This window comes from Microcebus murinus, chromosome X, assembly GCF_040939455.1.
Source record: "Microcebus murinus isolate Inina chromosome X, M.murinus_Inina_mat1.0, whole genome shotgun sequence".
NCBI lineage: Eukaryota > Metazoa > Chordata > Mammalia > Primates > Cheirogaleidae > Microcebus > Microcebus murinus.
This window is the reverse complement of record NC_134136.1, coordinates 86,317,622-86,333,244: the sequence shown is the minus strand read 5'-3', so window position 1 is coordinate 86,333,244 and position 15,623 is coordinate 86,317,622. Positions and strand designations below refer to the sequence as shown.

At 46.6% G+C, this 15,623-nt stretch overlaps 1 protein-coding gene across 1 annotated transcript; it reads left to right on the top strand.

The window, feature by feature from the left end:
• Positions 1 to 12,545: 12,545 nt before the first annotated feature.
• LOC142865812 (histone H2B-like) lies at positions 12,546 to 13,125 on the top strand. Its single transcript, XM_075999165.1, has one exon. The coding sequence runs from the start codon at positions 12,583 to 12,585 to the stop codon at positions 13,123 to 13,125; it is 543 nt and encodes a 180-aa protein (XP_075855280.1). The 5' UTR covers positions 12,546 to 12,582.
• Positions 13,126 to 15,623: the final 2,498 nt, after the last annotated feature.

Below are 15,623 nucleotides of genomic sequence, written 5' to 3'. Positions count from 1 at the left end.
CTGAGGTGAAGGATAGCAGGGGTAAACACCAATTGAGATTGCAGGTTACTCTTAGGATGGAAGGATAGGAATTACCTGGTCAGAGGGAACCCTCAGCTGTCCCTGTAAACTCTTATCTATTAAAAACCTTTGAAGCAAAGATGGCAAACAGCACGTATCCAACTTGAGTAGTGATTAATTAGGTGACTGTAATATGTTTCTCAGAATATTGTGTATGTGGCGAATGTTTTCTAGTTTAAAGACTGTAATGACAGCTTAAATGACTCATTTCAATCAGTTAGAGAAGTCACTGTGAATCCACAGGGTGGAATGCAGTGCCTCTTCTAAAATCACCATATCAAAGAATGTGGGGATACAGGGAAGAGGCTCAAGATACATTTGATGTGAAAGGAGAGGTCAGAAAACAATCGTATTGGTGAGGTTTTGTCAGATTGTTATCCTTCTCTATACCTGAGGAGTGCCACCTGAGGTGACCTCTGTGTTTCTCCTATAGGGGATACCAATTTTGCAACGAGTATATAGTCATTTTCGTCAGAAAACTAAACAATCTAACGAATATTTTGTGCAAGTTACATGCCAGAATACACTGATTAATTAACAGCAGAAGTGGCCAATTTGAGGAAAAAACTGCACTCTGAAACTGTTTTCTGCTATTTGATGTGTTTATGCTGCCTCCCGGTGGATAAATGCAAGAATGCTTTGTGAAAGAACAGTAATGGGTAAAATCCATGTGCGCCGGTTATATGCTGAAAAAAAATATATTATTTATAACTTTTATTTTAAAGAGTAATTCACACTCATTATAGAAAATTTCAAGAATCAAAAAAATTACATAGAAAGGAAATAATTTCCCATAATTTCAGTTTACTATTGACTGAAATTAATGCATTCCTACACAGGAGAAATATAATGATCAGGGTACAGTAGTTCTCTCAGTATAAAGTCAGTTTTCCTGCAACATGGGTGCTAACTATGGACTTGATTCTGACCCTTGATTCCCCTTTTATTTACCTATAATCAAGTTTATTTATTGGTAAAAATATCTAGTAGATTGTTCAAAGTCTTGATTGCATAAGATCTTTATCTTCTTACTGTAACAAAATACATTCCATTGAATATCATATATATATTTGTATTTATATACCTATGTGTGTGTATCTATATACAGACATACTTCAGACATGTTGTGGGCTTGGTTGCAGACCACTCAAATAAAGCAATTATTTCACTACAGGAGTCTGATAATTTCTTTTGGTGTCCAGTGCACATAAAACTTTTGCCGACACTAAAGTGTCCCCTACACAGTGTGAAACAGCAGTATGTCTGCAAAAATGCCTATACCTTAATGAAGACTATCTTATTGCAAACTAAAAATACAATAGCCATCCAGTGAGAAATCCCACTACTGGATATCTACCCAAGGAAAGAAATCACTGTATCATACCTGCACTGGGATGTGTATTCCAGCACTGCACCAGCATGGGTAAACCTTGAAATAATAATGATAAGTGAAAAATAGATGTACATTTGTACCACCATTATTTTGACACTCAGAAGAATGCTATGTTGTTCCTGGAACATACTTTTCTAGTTAAGGTGTGAGAGCAAGGATCGGAATGATAAACACCAACTTGAGATTAGGGGTTACTTTTAGGATGGAAGGATAGGAATTAGTTGGATGGAGAGATCCTTGAAGTCTATCCATATACTGTTATTTAAAATATATATATATAAAGCAAAGAAGGTGAAAATTAGCACGCATCAAATTTGACTAGTGTATAATTCGGGCACTGTAGTATTTTCTCTATATAGAAAGAATCATCTATACTTTAAAGATAGTTACAAGAGCCTAAATGACTCATCAATCAGTTAGAGAAGTCACAGTGAATCCACAGGATGGAACACAGTGCTCCTTCTAAAAATCACCATATCAAAGAATGTGTGGATACAGGGAAGAGGCTCAAGATATATTTGATGTGAAAGGAGAGGTCAGAAAACAATCGTATGCGGTGTGCAGACACTTTTGTGTTAGATTGTTAAATATGCCTGATTAGTGCCAGGAGAGGTTATTAGAGTTTTCCTCCTATACTGTACACCAATTTTACAACTACTATATAGCCACTTTTGTCAGAAACAATCTAATGAATATTTTGTGCAAGTAACATGTCAAAATACACTAATTAACAACAGAAGTGGCCAATTTGAGACCAAAAACTGCACTCTGAAACTGTTTTCTGCTATTTAATGTGCTTATGCTGCCACCTGGTGGATAAATGGAAGAATGCTTCATGAAGGTAAACTAATTGATAAGATCCAAGTGTGCTGCTTACATATTGAAGAAAATATTATGTATAACTTTCATTTTAAAGATTAACTCACACTCATCATGGAAAATTTCAAACATCCAAAAAAGTACAGAGAAAGGAAAAACTTATCCATAATTTCACTTTAAACGGACTCAAATTTATGCGTTCCAGGCAGGACAGATATACTGATCGGGGTGCAGTAATTCTCACACTATAAAGTCAGCTTTTCTGCAACTTGGGTGCTAACTTTGGACTTGGTTCTGACACTTGACTCCTCCTTTGTTTACCTTTAATCAAGTTTCCTTATTTATAAAAATATCTAGTAGATTGTTCAAAGTCTTGGTTGCATTAAGTTCTTTTTTTTTCTTATTATAACAAAATACATTCCAATAAATATCATATACATATATTTGTATATATATATATTTGTATGTATCTATATACAGGCATACGTCAGACATATTGTGGGCTTGGTTGCAGACCACTCAAATAAAGCAAATATTGCACTACCGGAGTCACACAATTTATTTTGGTGTCCAGTGCATATAAAAGTGTGACTACACTAAACTGTACCCTATATGGTGTAAAATAGCATTATGTCTAAAAAATGCCCAGAGCTTAATGAGAAATATGTTATTGCAAACTAAAAATACAACTGCATCCAGTGACAAATCCCACTACTGGATATCTACCCAAAGGAAAGAAATCACTGTATCATCCTTGCACTTGGATGTGTATTCCAGCACTATGCCAACATGGGTAAATCTTGAAATCATAATGATGAGTGAATAATAGATGTACACTTATGCGAGAATTATTTTGAAACTCAGGACAATGCTATGTTGTTTATGGAACATATGCTTCAAGTTAAGGTGTGAGAGCAAGGATCAGAAGGATAAACACCACTTTAGGGGTTACTTTAGGGTAGAAGGATAGGCAATAATTGGATGGAGAGACCCTCGAAATCTATCTGTAAACTGTTATTTTTAAAAAATATATGAATCAAAGAAGGTGATAATTAGCGTATATGAAATTTGATTAGTGTATAATTGGGGCATTAGGGTATTTTTCTCTGTATATAGGAAATCTTCTATAGTTTAAATATAGTTACAACAGCCTAAATGCCTCTTTTCAATCAGTTAGAGAAGTCACAGTGAATCCACAGGATGGAACACAGTGCTCCTTCTAAAAATCACCATATCAAAGAATGTGGAGATACAGGGAAAAGGCTGAAGATGCATTTGATTTGAAACGAGAGGTCAGAAAACAATCGTATGGGGTGTGTGGACACATTTGGGTTAGATCGTTAAATATGCCTGATTAGTGCCAGCAGAGGTTATTAGAGTTTTCTCCTATACTGTACACCAATTTTTCAAAGACACTTCCGTCAGAAAACAATCTAATATTTTGCGCAAGTAACATGTCAAAATACAATGAGTAATTAACAGCAGCAGTGTTCCATTTGAGAGCAAATACTGCAGTCTGAAAGTGATTTCTGCTATTTGATGTACTTATGCTGCCACCTTGTGGAAGAATGGAAGATGCTTTATGAAGGTAAAGTCATTGATGAAATCCAAGTGTGCTGCTTACATACTGAGGAAAATGTTATTTATAACTTTTATTTTAAAGATTAACTCAAACTCATCATAGAGAATTTCCAAAATACAAAAAAGTACAGAGAATGGAATTAAATACCCATAATTTCAGTTTACTACTGACTCTAATTTATGCGTTCCGAGGAAGGAGAAATATAATGATCAGGGTACAGTAGTTCTCTCAGTGTAAAGTCAGCTCTTCTGCACCTTGGGTGCTACCTTTGGACTTGGTTCCGACACTTGACTCCTCCTTTGTTTACCTATAGTCAAGTTTCCTTATTTCTAACAATATCTGGTAGTTTGTTCTAAAGTCTTAAATGGTTTATATTTTTTTCCTGAATATGATAAAATACATTGCAATAAGCATCATATATATGTGTCTATATATATATGTATGTGTGTGTGTGGGTGGGTGTGTGTGTGTGTGGGGGTGTGTGTGCATATATCTCATGGCATACCTCAGAGGTATTGTGGTTTGGCTCCAGAAAACCAAGAGTAAGCAAATATTGCGATAAGGAGAGTCACACAAGTTTTTGGGTTTCCTAGTGTATGTAAAGGTTATGTTTACAGTAAACTGTGGCCCATGAAGTGTGCAATAGCCTTATGTCAACAAACTGTACATAGCTAAGTCAAAAATACACTATGCAAACGAAAAATAGAACTATTCAACCCAGCAATGCGACCACCTGATATCTACCCAAAGGAAGGGAGATTATGTCACAAAGATATCTGCACTTGTACCTTCATGGCAGCGTTATTCAGAGTAGCAAAGATATGGGATCAACCTAAGTGTCTATGACCTATGACTGGACATAGAAAATGTGGTACATATGTGCATGGTTACTGTTCAGCCATGAAAAAGTTAGAAATAGTGTCTTTTCCACTGTGGATGGAAGTGGAGGACATTCTCTTGGGTGAAGCAACCCAGACACAGAAAGACAGACAGGGAAAGTTCTCACTTACAAGTCGGGGTGTGCAATGAAAACAGTGGAGGTTTGGAAGGGTGTCAGGGGGACATGGAGGATGCTGAGAAATGACCAGACCAGGACAATGTACGTCATTCAGGTGATGGCAACACTACCAGGCTGACTTCATCACTGTGCATGGAATATGTCCATCGAACAAAATTACACCTGTGCCCCGTATCTGTATACAAAAGATGCTTTATTGCTAAAACAGGGTAATGATCACCTGAGCCTTCAGTGAGCCTTTTGCTATCTTTTTGCAGGTGGAGGGGCTGGCCTCCCTGCTGATGGCCGCAGACTGAGCAGGGTGGCGGATGTGGAAGGCCGGGATGGCTGATGCAACTTCTGAAAATAACACAACAGTGAAGATTGCCACACTGATGGACTCTTCCTTTCATGACAGATTTCTCTGTAGCATGTGATGCTGTTCGATAGCATTTACCCCACAGTAGCAAAATTGGAGTCAGTCTTCTCCAACCTGCCACTGCTTTATCAACTAGGTTTATGTCATATCCTGAATCCTCCGTGTCAGCTCAGCAGTGTCCACTGCATCGTCACTAGGAGTAGGTTCCATCTCAAGATCCACTTTGTTTGCTCCTCCATAGGGAGCAAGTCCTCATCTGTTCTGGTTCAATCCTGAGATCGCAGCAGTTCAGTCACATCTTCAGGCTCCACTTCTAATTCCTGTTCTGCTGTTTCCACCACATCTGCGGTGACTTCCTCCACTGAAGCCTGGAACCTCCAAGGCATCCATCGGGGTTAGAATCAACTTTTTCCAAACTCCTCTTATTTATTTATTTTTTGAGACAGAGTCTCACTGTCACTCTGGCCAGAGTGCTGGGGCATCAGCCTAGCTCACAGCAACCTCAAACTCCTGGGCTCAAGCAATCCTGCTGCCTCAGCCTCACAAGTAGCTGGGACTACAGGCATGCGCCACCATGCCCGGCTAATTTGTTCTATTTATTTTTAGTTGGCCAATTAATTTCTTTTCATTTTTAGTAGAGACAGGGTATCGCTCTTGCTTTGGCTGGTTTCGAACTCCTAACCTTGAGCCATCCACCCACCTCGGCCTCCCAGAGTGCTAGGATTACAGGCTTGAGGCACCATGCCTGGCCCAAACTCCTCTTAATGTTGGTAGTTTGACCTCTTCTCATGAATTACAAATATTCTTAATGATATTGAGAATGGTGAATCCTGTCTATTTAATGGAACGTTTCCAATTTTCTTTCCCTACATTCTCCTACCAGAGAAATTACTGTGCATGGCAGCTGCATCGTTATGAAGTGTATTTCTCCAATAACAAGACTTGAAGGATGAATTTACTCCTTTATGCAAGGGCTGCAGAAGGAATGTGTGTTAACAGGCATGGAAACAACATTAATCTCCTTGTGCATCTCCATCAGAGCTCATGGGTGACCAGGTGCATTGTCAATGAGCAGTGATACTTTTAAAGGTATCTTTTTGTCCTACGCATTAATTCTTAGCAGAGGATTTCAAATATGTAATAAACCATGCTGTAAACAGATGTACTGTTGTCCTGGCCTGAGGGACCTTTTGTTACTCGCGGGGGGCGAGGGGGACCGTGCCTGAAAGAGATGGGTGAGAGAAAGGAATGAGACCAAGCAAATGGTTGTCAAGGTCTACTTTACTTGGATTTTTAGTAGGTTTTATATACAGAAACAAGGAAGTAGAAACAGAAAAATAGAGTGGGGGGATGATGAGGCTTGGGTGTGGGCTAATTAGCCCCAATCAGCATCCCAATGGCACCAGAAGCTGTTTGTGATGGATCACTCAACCCCAACCTGGCAGGGGGTCGGGAACAATTGCAGGTAGCATGCCCTGGAGCAAGCATGTCATGGAATGCATTCTTCTTGGAACTATAGCTGGAGGGCTGGGTGCTATTTTCATCTTAGGCTATTTTCCGGGGCGAGGCCCGTGCATAGGACAAGTCGTTGGGATGTGGAGGGTCTTAGTCTCCAACATCTCCCCCTATCTTTATTAATATGAGGGAGATTTACACAGGTTGGTGGAGAGCCTGTCTTAGGCTACGTGATGGGCTTCCGCGACCAGCACCCCAAATATAAGATGGGGAAATAAACGTGAAGGTGAGGCCTCTGTCTTAGGCTATGTAGGTGGCATCCAGCTCCGGCACTTCTGATTATGAAGTGTGCCCCCGGGCATGGACCTACAATATTCCCGTCATGGAGTTACCTCACTGCTGGCGGGGCGTGCACCTGGTACGCGGCATCGCGATAATCCCGTCATGGGCGTCTCCACAGCCTTTGGAACCAACTGCGTTCCATGTCTGAGGCAAGGTTAGAGAAATTTAGACCCTCTGTGGCTGAATGGGGAGACTCTGTATGGAGGTCTTCTCTGGAGCCTCTTTGTTCTAGCCGTTGCTAAAACACGGAGACCGATTTTTGTGTGGCTGCGTCTACCTGCGACTTCACAAAGTTGGTTAGTTTTTTGGATGACAAAAATGGGGGTGTTCCATGGTGAAGTAGAGGGCTCTATGTGTCCGGCAGCTAATTGTTCCTGCACCAACGCTGTAGCTCTGGCTAGCTTGTTAGATGGGAGGGGCCGCTGATAGATCCAGACAGGTGAGTCAGTTTTCCAAGTGATTTTATCTGCCTGAAGTGCAGGGGGATCAATGGCCCTTACAAAAAATGTTCTTTGAACCCTAGTCCTGATCTGTCTGACTTAGGGAGGGTGGTCAGGGGTGCTCTTAGTCCCTGACCCTCCTTGCCTAAGCCCTGCCCTGGGAGGAATCCCTGCTTAAGCATTTGGCTGGCTACAACTTCATTGGGGCTGCACATAATGACATTCATTTGTGCAAGGATATCACGCCCCCATAAGTGAACAGGCAGGTTTGGGACTACAAAGGGTTGAGTGGTGCCTTTGTTTCCCTCAGGGTCTTCCCATGTTAAAATTTTTGAGCTCTGGAGAGTATTATTAGACTGTCCTATGCCTTGTAAGTGCGTAAGGGAAGGCTGCAGTGGCCATGATTGGGGCCAGGCGTCCTGGGCAATAACTGTGGAATCGGCGCCAGAATCAAGAAGGCCCTCAAAAAGTTTACCATCTAACTTTAACCGCAGGGTGGGTCGTTTTTTTGGTGATAGCTTGGACCCAATAAAGATCAGAAGAGCCAGGGCAGGAAGCACCTCGGTTAGAGGCGATGGCTGGGAAGGATGTATTAAGGGGCAAGGGCAACGCCTGAGCTAAGCGCTGTCCCTTTAGAGACACACACAGGGCCGGTAAGCGCGCTGGCTAAGATGTTAATCTCCCCGGTAAAGTCACTATCTACTATGGAGGGGTGGACTATGAGCCCCGCAAGAGTAGAGGAGGCTCGGCCCAAAATAAAAAAGAATATATTAGCCGGGGGGGGAGGGGGGCCACAGGAGCCAGTAGGCAAAATTTGAACACCATCCTTAGGTCTTAATTATTGTGTCAGAGGAGGCACACAAGTCCACTCCTGCGCTCCCTGTGGTTGCTCGGAGGAGTCTAGGGGCTGGGGATCCTCTTGTCGGCTGTTCCCCGAGGCCGACTGAAATTGAATAGGACGAGGGGCCTGGGGCTGGCCCCTCAGGCCGTTTTATGAAAGGGGGGGCAAGGGATTTCCAAGGGCATCGGTGTTAGAACGGCACTCATTAGCCCAATGGTATCCCCCCTTCCAGCGAGGACAGAGGGAGGGGGGCCGAGTTGGCCTGCCTGGTGGTCCACTGAGGTTAGGGGCAGCAGAGGAGGTGGCTAAGGGGCACTGCCTCGCAAAGTGCCCTGGCTGACCGCACTTAAAACAGCCTCTCTGTGCCGCAGTGCCTTGAATGGCAGCCCCGAGCGCAATCTGCACAGCCTGCGACACCTTATGGGCGACGGGGTCAGCATCATTATACATCCTAATCATGTCATTAAGGTCTTTGTTTTTAAGTTTGCCCCTGAGGATGGCCCTGCAAGCGCTGTTGGCATTTTCATAGGCCAATTGTTTAATGAGTTTATTATCGCCATGCTCTTGTCCGAGGGTCCTCTCAGCAGATTCTAAAAGCCTACCTACAAATTCACTAAAGCCCTCTTGAGCTCCCTGGGTGATTTTTGTCAGGGGAGTGAGAACAGATCCCGTAGAGGGAAGTGTTCGCCAGGCGCCGAAAGTGGCTGCGGCGGTCTGAGACAAAAGCCCAATCGGGAGTCCCCTTTGGCGCTGTTCAGTGGCAAACTTCCCTTGTCCGCTAAGTTTTTCAAGGGTCCAAGAGGCAGAATTGGGGTTTTTTTAAATTATTAGCAGCCGTAAAGGACCGCCTGTGACGTGAGACTGGGCGGTCTCATGACGTGGGTGGCTAATGAAAACCGAATCTTTAAGTGTATCTTGGAGGGAGGACAAGTCTTTGGAAAGCTGGGCAAACTCTTTCTGAAGTTGTAAAACATCTATTAATTGTGTAACCCTTTGACTTAAGTCTTTTTTGGTACGCAAAAGTAAGGGCATTGTAAGGGGAGGCATTAACGAAGGTGCGTGCGTATATCTGGGGCGTGTAAGGAGGAGGCCATTCGGGATTGTGATATTGGGCCGCTTCCTCTCTGAGGGTTGCCTCTTCGGCGGGGTCGAAGGACTCTTGGAGGGGTTGTTTTTTGAATACCGGGTAATTAAATGCATGAGGAGCCGTACCCTCGGGCTAGGGAGGGTAGAGGGTCTTGGTGCCTGGCCTACTAATCGGGGGCTCGTCTCTAGATATCTGGAGCTCAGCTGAGGGGTCCTGAGGGGGCATATTAATACAAACTGAGGGGCAAGGGGAAGGACATGTTGGTCTCTTGAAATTATTAGGAGAAGCTGGCCCTTTGGCCGTCTTTAAAGACGTTCTCAAAGCGGACTGCGACACGGGTCGGAGGCAGAATTCTGCTACTGAGAGCAGCTGGTTTTTATTGGGGTCTGAATCTGCCCCTTCAACAATATCTCTGATTAGTCCCCAGTACGAAAAAACAAATACGGGGACGGCATCTGGGCCCTGATTTAGAAGTAAATCGTTTAAATCTCTACCTACTTTTTGCCATTTGTGTGGGTGAATCTCAGGTCCACCAATAATAAACCAAGGACAAGCACGATCAATGAACACAAAAAACTTTACTAAGTCTTTTTTCTTAACTCTAATTCCTCTCTCTCTGAGTGAGGCCTTAAGATCCTTGATAAAAAACGGCCTCTTTAGACAATGAATGGCCCATCTCGATGGGATGACAATGTAAAATTTCTACTCACCAGACCGTCGATTCTGTGAGCGGCAGAACGGAGGTCTCTCTAGGGGTTTCTCGGCCAAGGAGCTTACTGCGTCTTCATCCGACAAAGGTCCATACCTCGAGCCCCATGTTGGGCGCCACTTGTCCCGGCCCGCAGTACCTTTTGTGACTCTCGGGGGGTGGGGGGGGCGAGAGGGACTGTGCCTGAAAGAGATGGGGAGAGAAAGGAATGAGACCAAGCAAATGGTTGTCAAGGTCTACTTTACTTGGATTTTTAGTAGGTTTTATATACAGAAACAAGGAAGTAGAAACAGAAAAATAGAGTGGGGGGATGATGTGACTTGGGTGTGGGCTAATTAGACCCAATCAGCATCCCAATGGCACCAGAAGCTGTTTGTGATGGATCACTCAACCCCAACCTGGCAGGGGGTCGGGAACAATTGCAGGTAGCATGCCCTGGAGCAAGCATGTCATGGAATGCATTCTTCTTGGAGCTATAGCTAGAGGGCTGGGTGCTATTTTCATCTTAGGCTATTTTCCGGGGCGAGGCCCGTGCATAGGACAAGTTGTTGGGATGTGGAGGGTCTTACTCTCCAACACTGTCACCCAGGCTTTGTGTTCCATTTGTAGAGCACAGGCAGGGTACATTTAGCGTCGTTCTTAAGGGCCCTAGTGTGTTTGGAATGATGAATGAGCATTGGCTTCCACTTCCGGTCTCCAGCCGCACTGGCCACTAACATGAGAGTGAAACTGTCCTGGGAAGCTTTGAAGCCAGGCACTGACTTCCCCTCTCTAGACATCACAGTCCTAGATGGCATCGTATTCCAATAGGAGGCTGCGTTGTGCACTCGGAACCCCTGTCGGTACTGACGCCGCCCCCATCAAGGATCTCAGCAGGACCTTCCGGATGACCTGCCGCAGCCTCTGCGTCAGCACTTGCAGCTCCACCCTGCACATTTATGTCCTGGAGACGGCTTCTTTCCTTAAACCGCAGGACTCAAGCTCTGCTCGCCTCCAGCTTTTCCTCTGCAGCTTCCTCACCTCCCTCGGCTGTCAAAAAGTGGAAGAGAGTTAGGACATCGCTCTGGATCAGGCTTTGTCTTCAGCCAATGTCGTAGCTGCTTTGATCGTCTGTCCAGACCACTCAAGCTTTCTCCATCTCAGCAATAAGGCCGTTTCTCTTCCATATTCGTGTCTACACTGCAGAAGCACTTTCAATTTCCATAGAAAACTGTTGCTTTGCATTCAGAAGTTGGCTAACTGTTGGGGCCAGAGCTGTAGCTTTCAGCTCATCTCCGCTTTCAACCTCCCTCCCGCACTAAGCTTGATCACTTCCTGCTTTCCATTTGACCAGAGAGATGTGTGACTCTCCCTGTCGCTGCAACACTAGGAGGCTACTGTAGGGTGTTTAAGTTATTTCTTACTTCACCATATTCCGGGGATACAAATGTTCATGTTACTTTTATTGCCTCTGCCCACCTGAGTCAGAGCTTCAAGCGTGTCCATCCCCCAGACGGTGTGCACCGCATCCATTAGCTGTGAATATACTCATCCTCCTCCCCTCCCCACCCCTCCCCCACCATCTGCATGATGAATGTTACTGCTATATGTGCACCTAAGTGTCCCTAGTTAATACCAATTTGATGGTGATTAGGGTTAGTGTCTAAAACAGTTGCAATAATGCTTATTGCTACGTTGAAGGAGAGAAACCAGACAGAACTGAATACTGTCAATCTGCATCACATGGATGATGAAAGCCTCTCATGAGAGCAGCTCCTGCCCCGGTTGTCACGGGCTCAGCCAATGAAGGGCTTGCAGCCTTCTACTTCTGCTGCTGAAATGGAGCAATTTTTGTTTCTGTTCTCTGGGTATAGACTGTGATTTTGCCATTTCTCATCTTCTAGATTCAGTGAGGGGTGATTGTAACTGGAGGCAGGAGTGGGGCAGCCAGGTCCCTTTCCTTCCAGGGGTCTTCTGCAGGCCACGTCCTTGAGTTCTTGTTCAAGTCAGGGTGACTTAACCAGGAATAACAATAGATTCTGAGGAATGTCCCGAGCATGGCCATAGTTCACTTCTCTGTTATGATGGACTTGGGTTCCAGAGGGCAGACTCTTAAGGAACCAACGCTGAAATCACTACAGTTTTGGAGATTACTGTGATGTCTCTCAAAAGCTCATGGTGTGGCATCAATCAGCTGATATGGTCGGATGACCTCTTGCTGTGTGGGGCATCTTGGTGACTTTCCCCGAGTCAGGCAACAGGACGCTCCTAGGACGGCAGGAGCCCGCAGTGACAGGTGCATGCCACACCCAGCCACAGGAGCACCATCCAATCACCTTCAGGACAGCCAGGCTCTCTGATAGGCTCACCTCGTGACATTCCATCCAGTCAATGGCCACGTGGCCCGTGACGTTGGGAAGCCCAGCGCGGGAAAACGGGTCCCCAACGGCCCCAAGCCTCCATCTTCGCTTCTCCAGAGCCCCGACTGCTGTCTCCGCCATGGCCGAGCCCTCGTCCGAGCTGTCCTCTGAGGCCTGCCCCGGCGCCCAGGCACCTGAAGAGGCTGAATCGGCCCAGGCACCTGAAGAGGCCGAATCGGCCCAGGCACCTGAAGAGGCTGAATCGTCCACGACGACCCAGAAGCAGAAGCAGCCGAGGCGTCGCAGCCGCCGCTCCAGCCGTGACCGCGACAGCTTCGCCACCTACTTCCCCAGGGTCCTGAAGCTGGTGCACGACGACCTCCGCCTGTCCCCTGCGGCCGTGAGGGTGATGGATTCGTTCGTCCACGACATCTTCGAGCGCATCGCCGAGGAGGCCGGCCGGCTGGCGCGCTACACCGAGCGCTCGACCATCACCGCCAGAGAGGTGCAGACGGCCGTGCGCCTCACGCTGCCCGGGGAGATGGGCAAGTTCGCCGTGTCCGCGGGCAACAAGGCCGTGCTCAGATACACGCGCAGCAAGTACGCCGCCCCCGCCCCGCCGGAGCAGCGGCCCCCAAAGGCTCTCGTCAGAGCCACCCCGGACGGCCCGGAGCAGCAGTAGCCGGCGCGGCCCGCACCCCGTGCTCCTGGCAGTCGGCGCCAGGCCGCTTCGGGGCCAAGTGTTCAGTTCAGAGACTTGTTTGGTTCAAAAGTTTATTTTCCAGCCCTCAGATTCTTCCTGTCTTTGATCTGCCCTCGTTTTGAGGCTTTCCACTCTGTTGTGTGATTCCCTCAATAAATTGTTCATTTTGAGAAGTTCTGTTTGATTTTTCTTTAATATTTCAATTTCTTGCTCCTCTGGAGAGGCACTGTGGTGCCTCAGCTGGTGGGTGGGGCCCTGGGATGTCCAGAGTCTCCTTATTCTCCACCTCAGTGGGGCAGGTAGGGGAGTGAGGCTGGGCGGAGCTGGGTTGGGTGAGCCTGACCTCAGGCTTCATAAGTGCAGTTAGGTGGGATCCAAGGTCTGTTCTCTGCTTCTGTGCAAAGCTGCCAGGGAGGGGCTGAAATGGCCCCACTTAGCTGAAAAGTCCGCATGTGGCGGTGGGGCTGTCTGAGAGCTGCAGTCTGGAGCGGGCCTGGCTCCTTTCCACCCTCCCCTGTTCTGTAGTTTCTCCTGGGCCCCTCCCAGCAGGCAGGACCTCAAGTCAACGCATCTCCCCTGGCTGTGATGCCGGCCAGGAGGTTCCCTGCCCCAAATCGCAGCCTGAGCCTTGTGCACGGCCCTGCTATGGGAGCAGGGTTGCACCTCAAGCACGCTGACCTGCCCCTGAAGGCACACACGCCTCGGTAGGCTCCTTCCCAGATATCCCTTCTGTATCCACGGGCAATGCAATCAAGAGCTGAGTGCACAGGATCTGGTCTGCAGGCCTGTCCCCTGTCCCCTGGGCCCCAGAGATCAATCCCTGACCCTGCCAGGGAGAGGAGTGCTAGTCTCAAGTTCCCCACAGGGTGCCCAAGCTGGATCAGGGTCTCTCTGCCTCAGGATTTGCCCCACTCTGCTGGAGTCACCAGGCAGGCGGCACCTGGGAGGGCTGGCAGGTAGGGAGCTCACAGTCCAAGTGCCCCTCAGTTTGTCACAGAGCCCCAAAAGGAAAGGTCCTGTTCCCCATGGATGCCTCCAGATGGTGGCTAAATAGTCTCTCTCCACAGCCCCGGGGAGGGGAGGGCAGGGGAGAATGGAGCTATATGGCGCCTGCCCATGGGCGCGCGTCTGCCGGCAAGGAGGTGCCCCGGGGGAGCTGGGAGCCTGGTGTCCTGTCCCTAAGAGGCTCACCGCTCCCGGACGCCCGCCGTCTCTGGGCTGCTGTCGGCAGGTCTCTCCAACCGCTCAGGAGCCCACCAGCAGTCCGACAGGCAAAGGAGGGGAAATGTCACCGCTCCACCTACTCTTGTCGCTGGTCTCCACGTCTCTTGGGGTTAGACCCTGCCGACGCCATTCTCCTTCCACTTGTGCCCAGCCACATCTTCCCGTGGAGCCTCCTGCGGTTTCAGGCACCTTCCTTCCCTCCCTCATGCGATCCGTGTCTGTCTGCCTGCTTCTTTCTTCACTTTCTTGTAAAATCAATCTTACTTGCAGAGCCACTGTGGCTGGCGCTTTCTCTAGTCCGCCATCATTCCTCAGTCTCTAATTGAGGGTGGTTAATTGGCGTAATTTCAATAGTGTTGCAACTCAGGGAATAGTGAGGCCCAAGGACAGGGAGACAGAGGGGGAACAGCAGATCTGTGGAGCATGAGAACACACAGCGTTTGCCAATACATTTTCTGTCTGCTGTTGCTGTGGTTTGTGGGGCCCAAATAAGTGCAATAGCGACATCAGACATCACTGATCACACATCCAAATGACAAACATACTAAAAATGTAGATAGATACCTTAAATATTGCAGGAATTACCACAGTGTGACGCAGAGATAAGAAGCGACATGTGCTGTTGGAGAAATGGCATTGATAGGTTCACTCCATGCTCAAACCTTGAAGTTATAAATGTGCAGCACCTGTGAAGCACGATGGAACAAGGCGTGCCTGTGCACACAACATATTTAAGGTGAAAATAATGTAAGTGATATAAATTTAAAACAAAGGCTTGATCAATGGCTGTCTGCATTTAGAAATTGAGTCGATGCTGCCCAATTGCCCTTCAGAACACTGCCTGACTTTATGCTTTTCTGACAATGTGTGAGCACTCATTTCCCAGTCCCCTGGCCTCAGCAACATCAGGCCCCACCCAACATTTTCATCCAAATTTTGGTAGTTTGCAAGGTAGGAAATTATAGCCTCTTGTTGCCTTTGTTAGCATCTCTTTCATTGCAAGTGAATTTTGAAATTTTCTCTTGCTCAGGGGTAAGTTATGTTTCTTTGTACCCTGTGTGGTCCTTGATGCTTTTTCTATTGGGCTCATTATTCTTTTTCTTTTTTCATGATGTTACTTTTGCTTTGTTTTTTATTGTTTTGTTTTGTAGTATGCATCTCATCTACTGCTCAGCCTGCAGTGTAGCGGCTTCATCATAGCTCACAGCAACCTCAAACTTCTGGGCACAACCGATCCCCTTGCCTCAGCCTCC

What these genes read in the sequence shown, in the direction of transcription:
- LOC142865812 (XM_075999165.1), top strand. Translation starts at nt 12,583, where the DNA reads ATGGCCGAGCCCTCGTCCGAGCTGTCCTCTGAGGCCTGCCCCGGCGCC.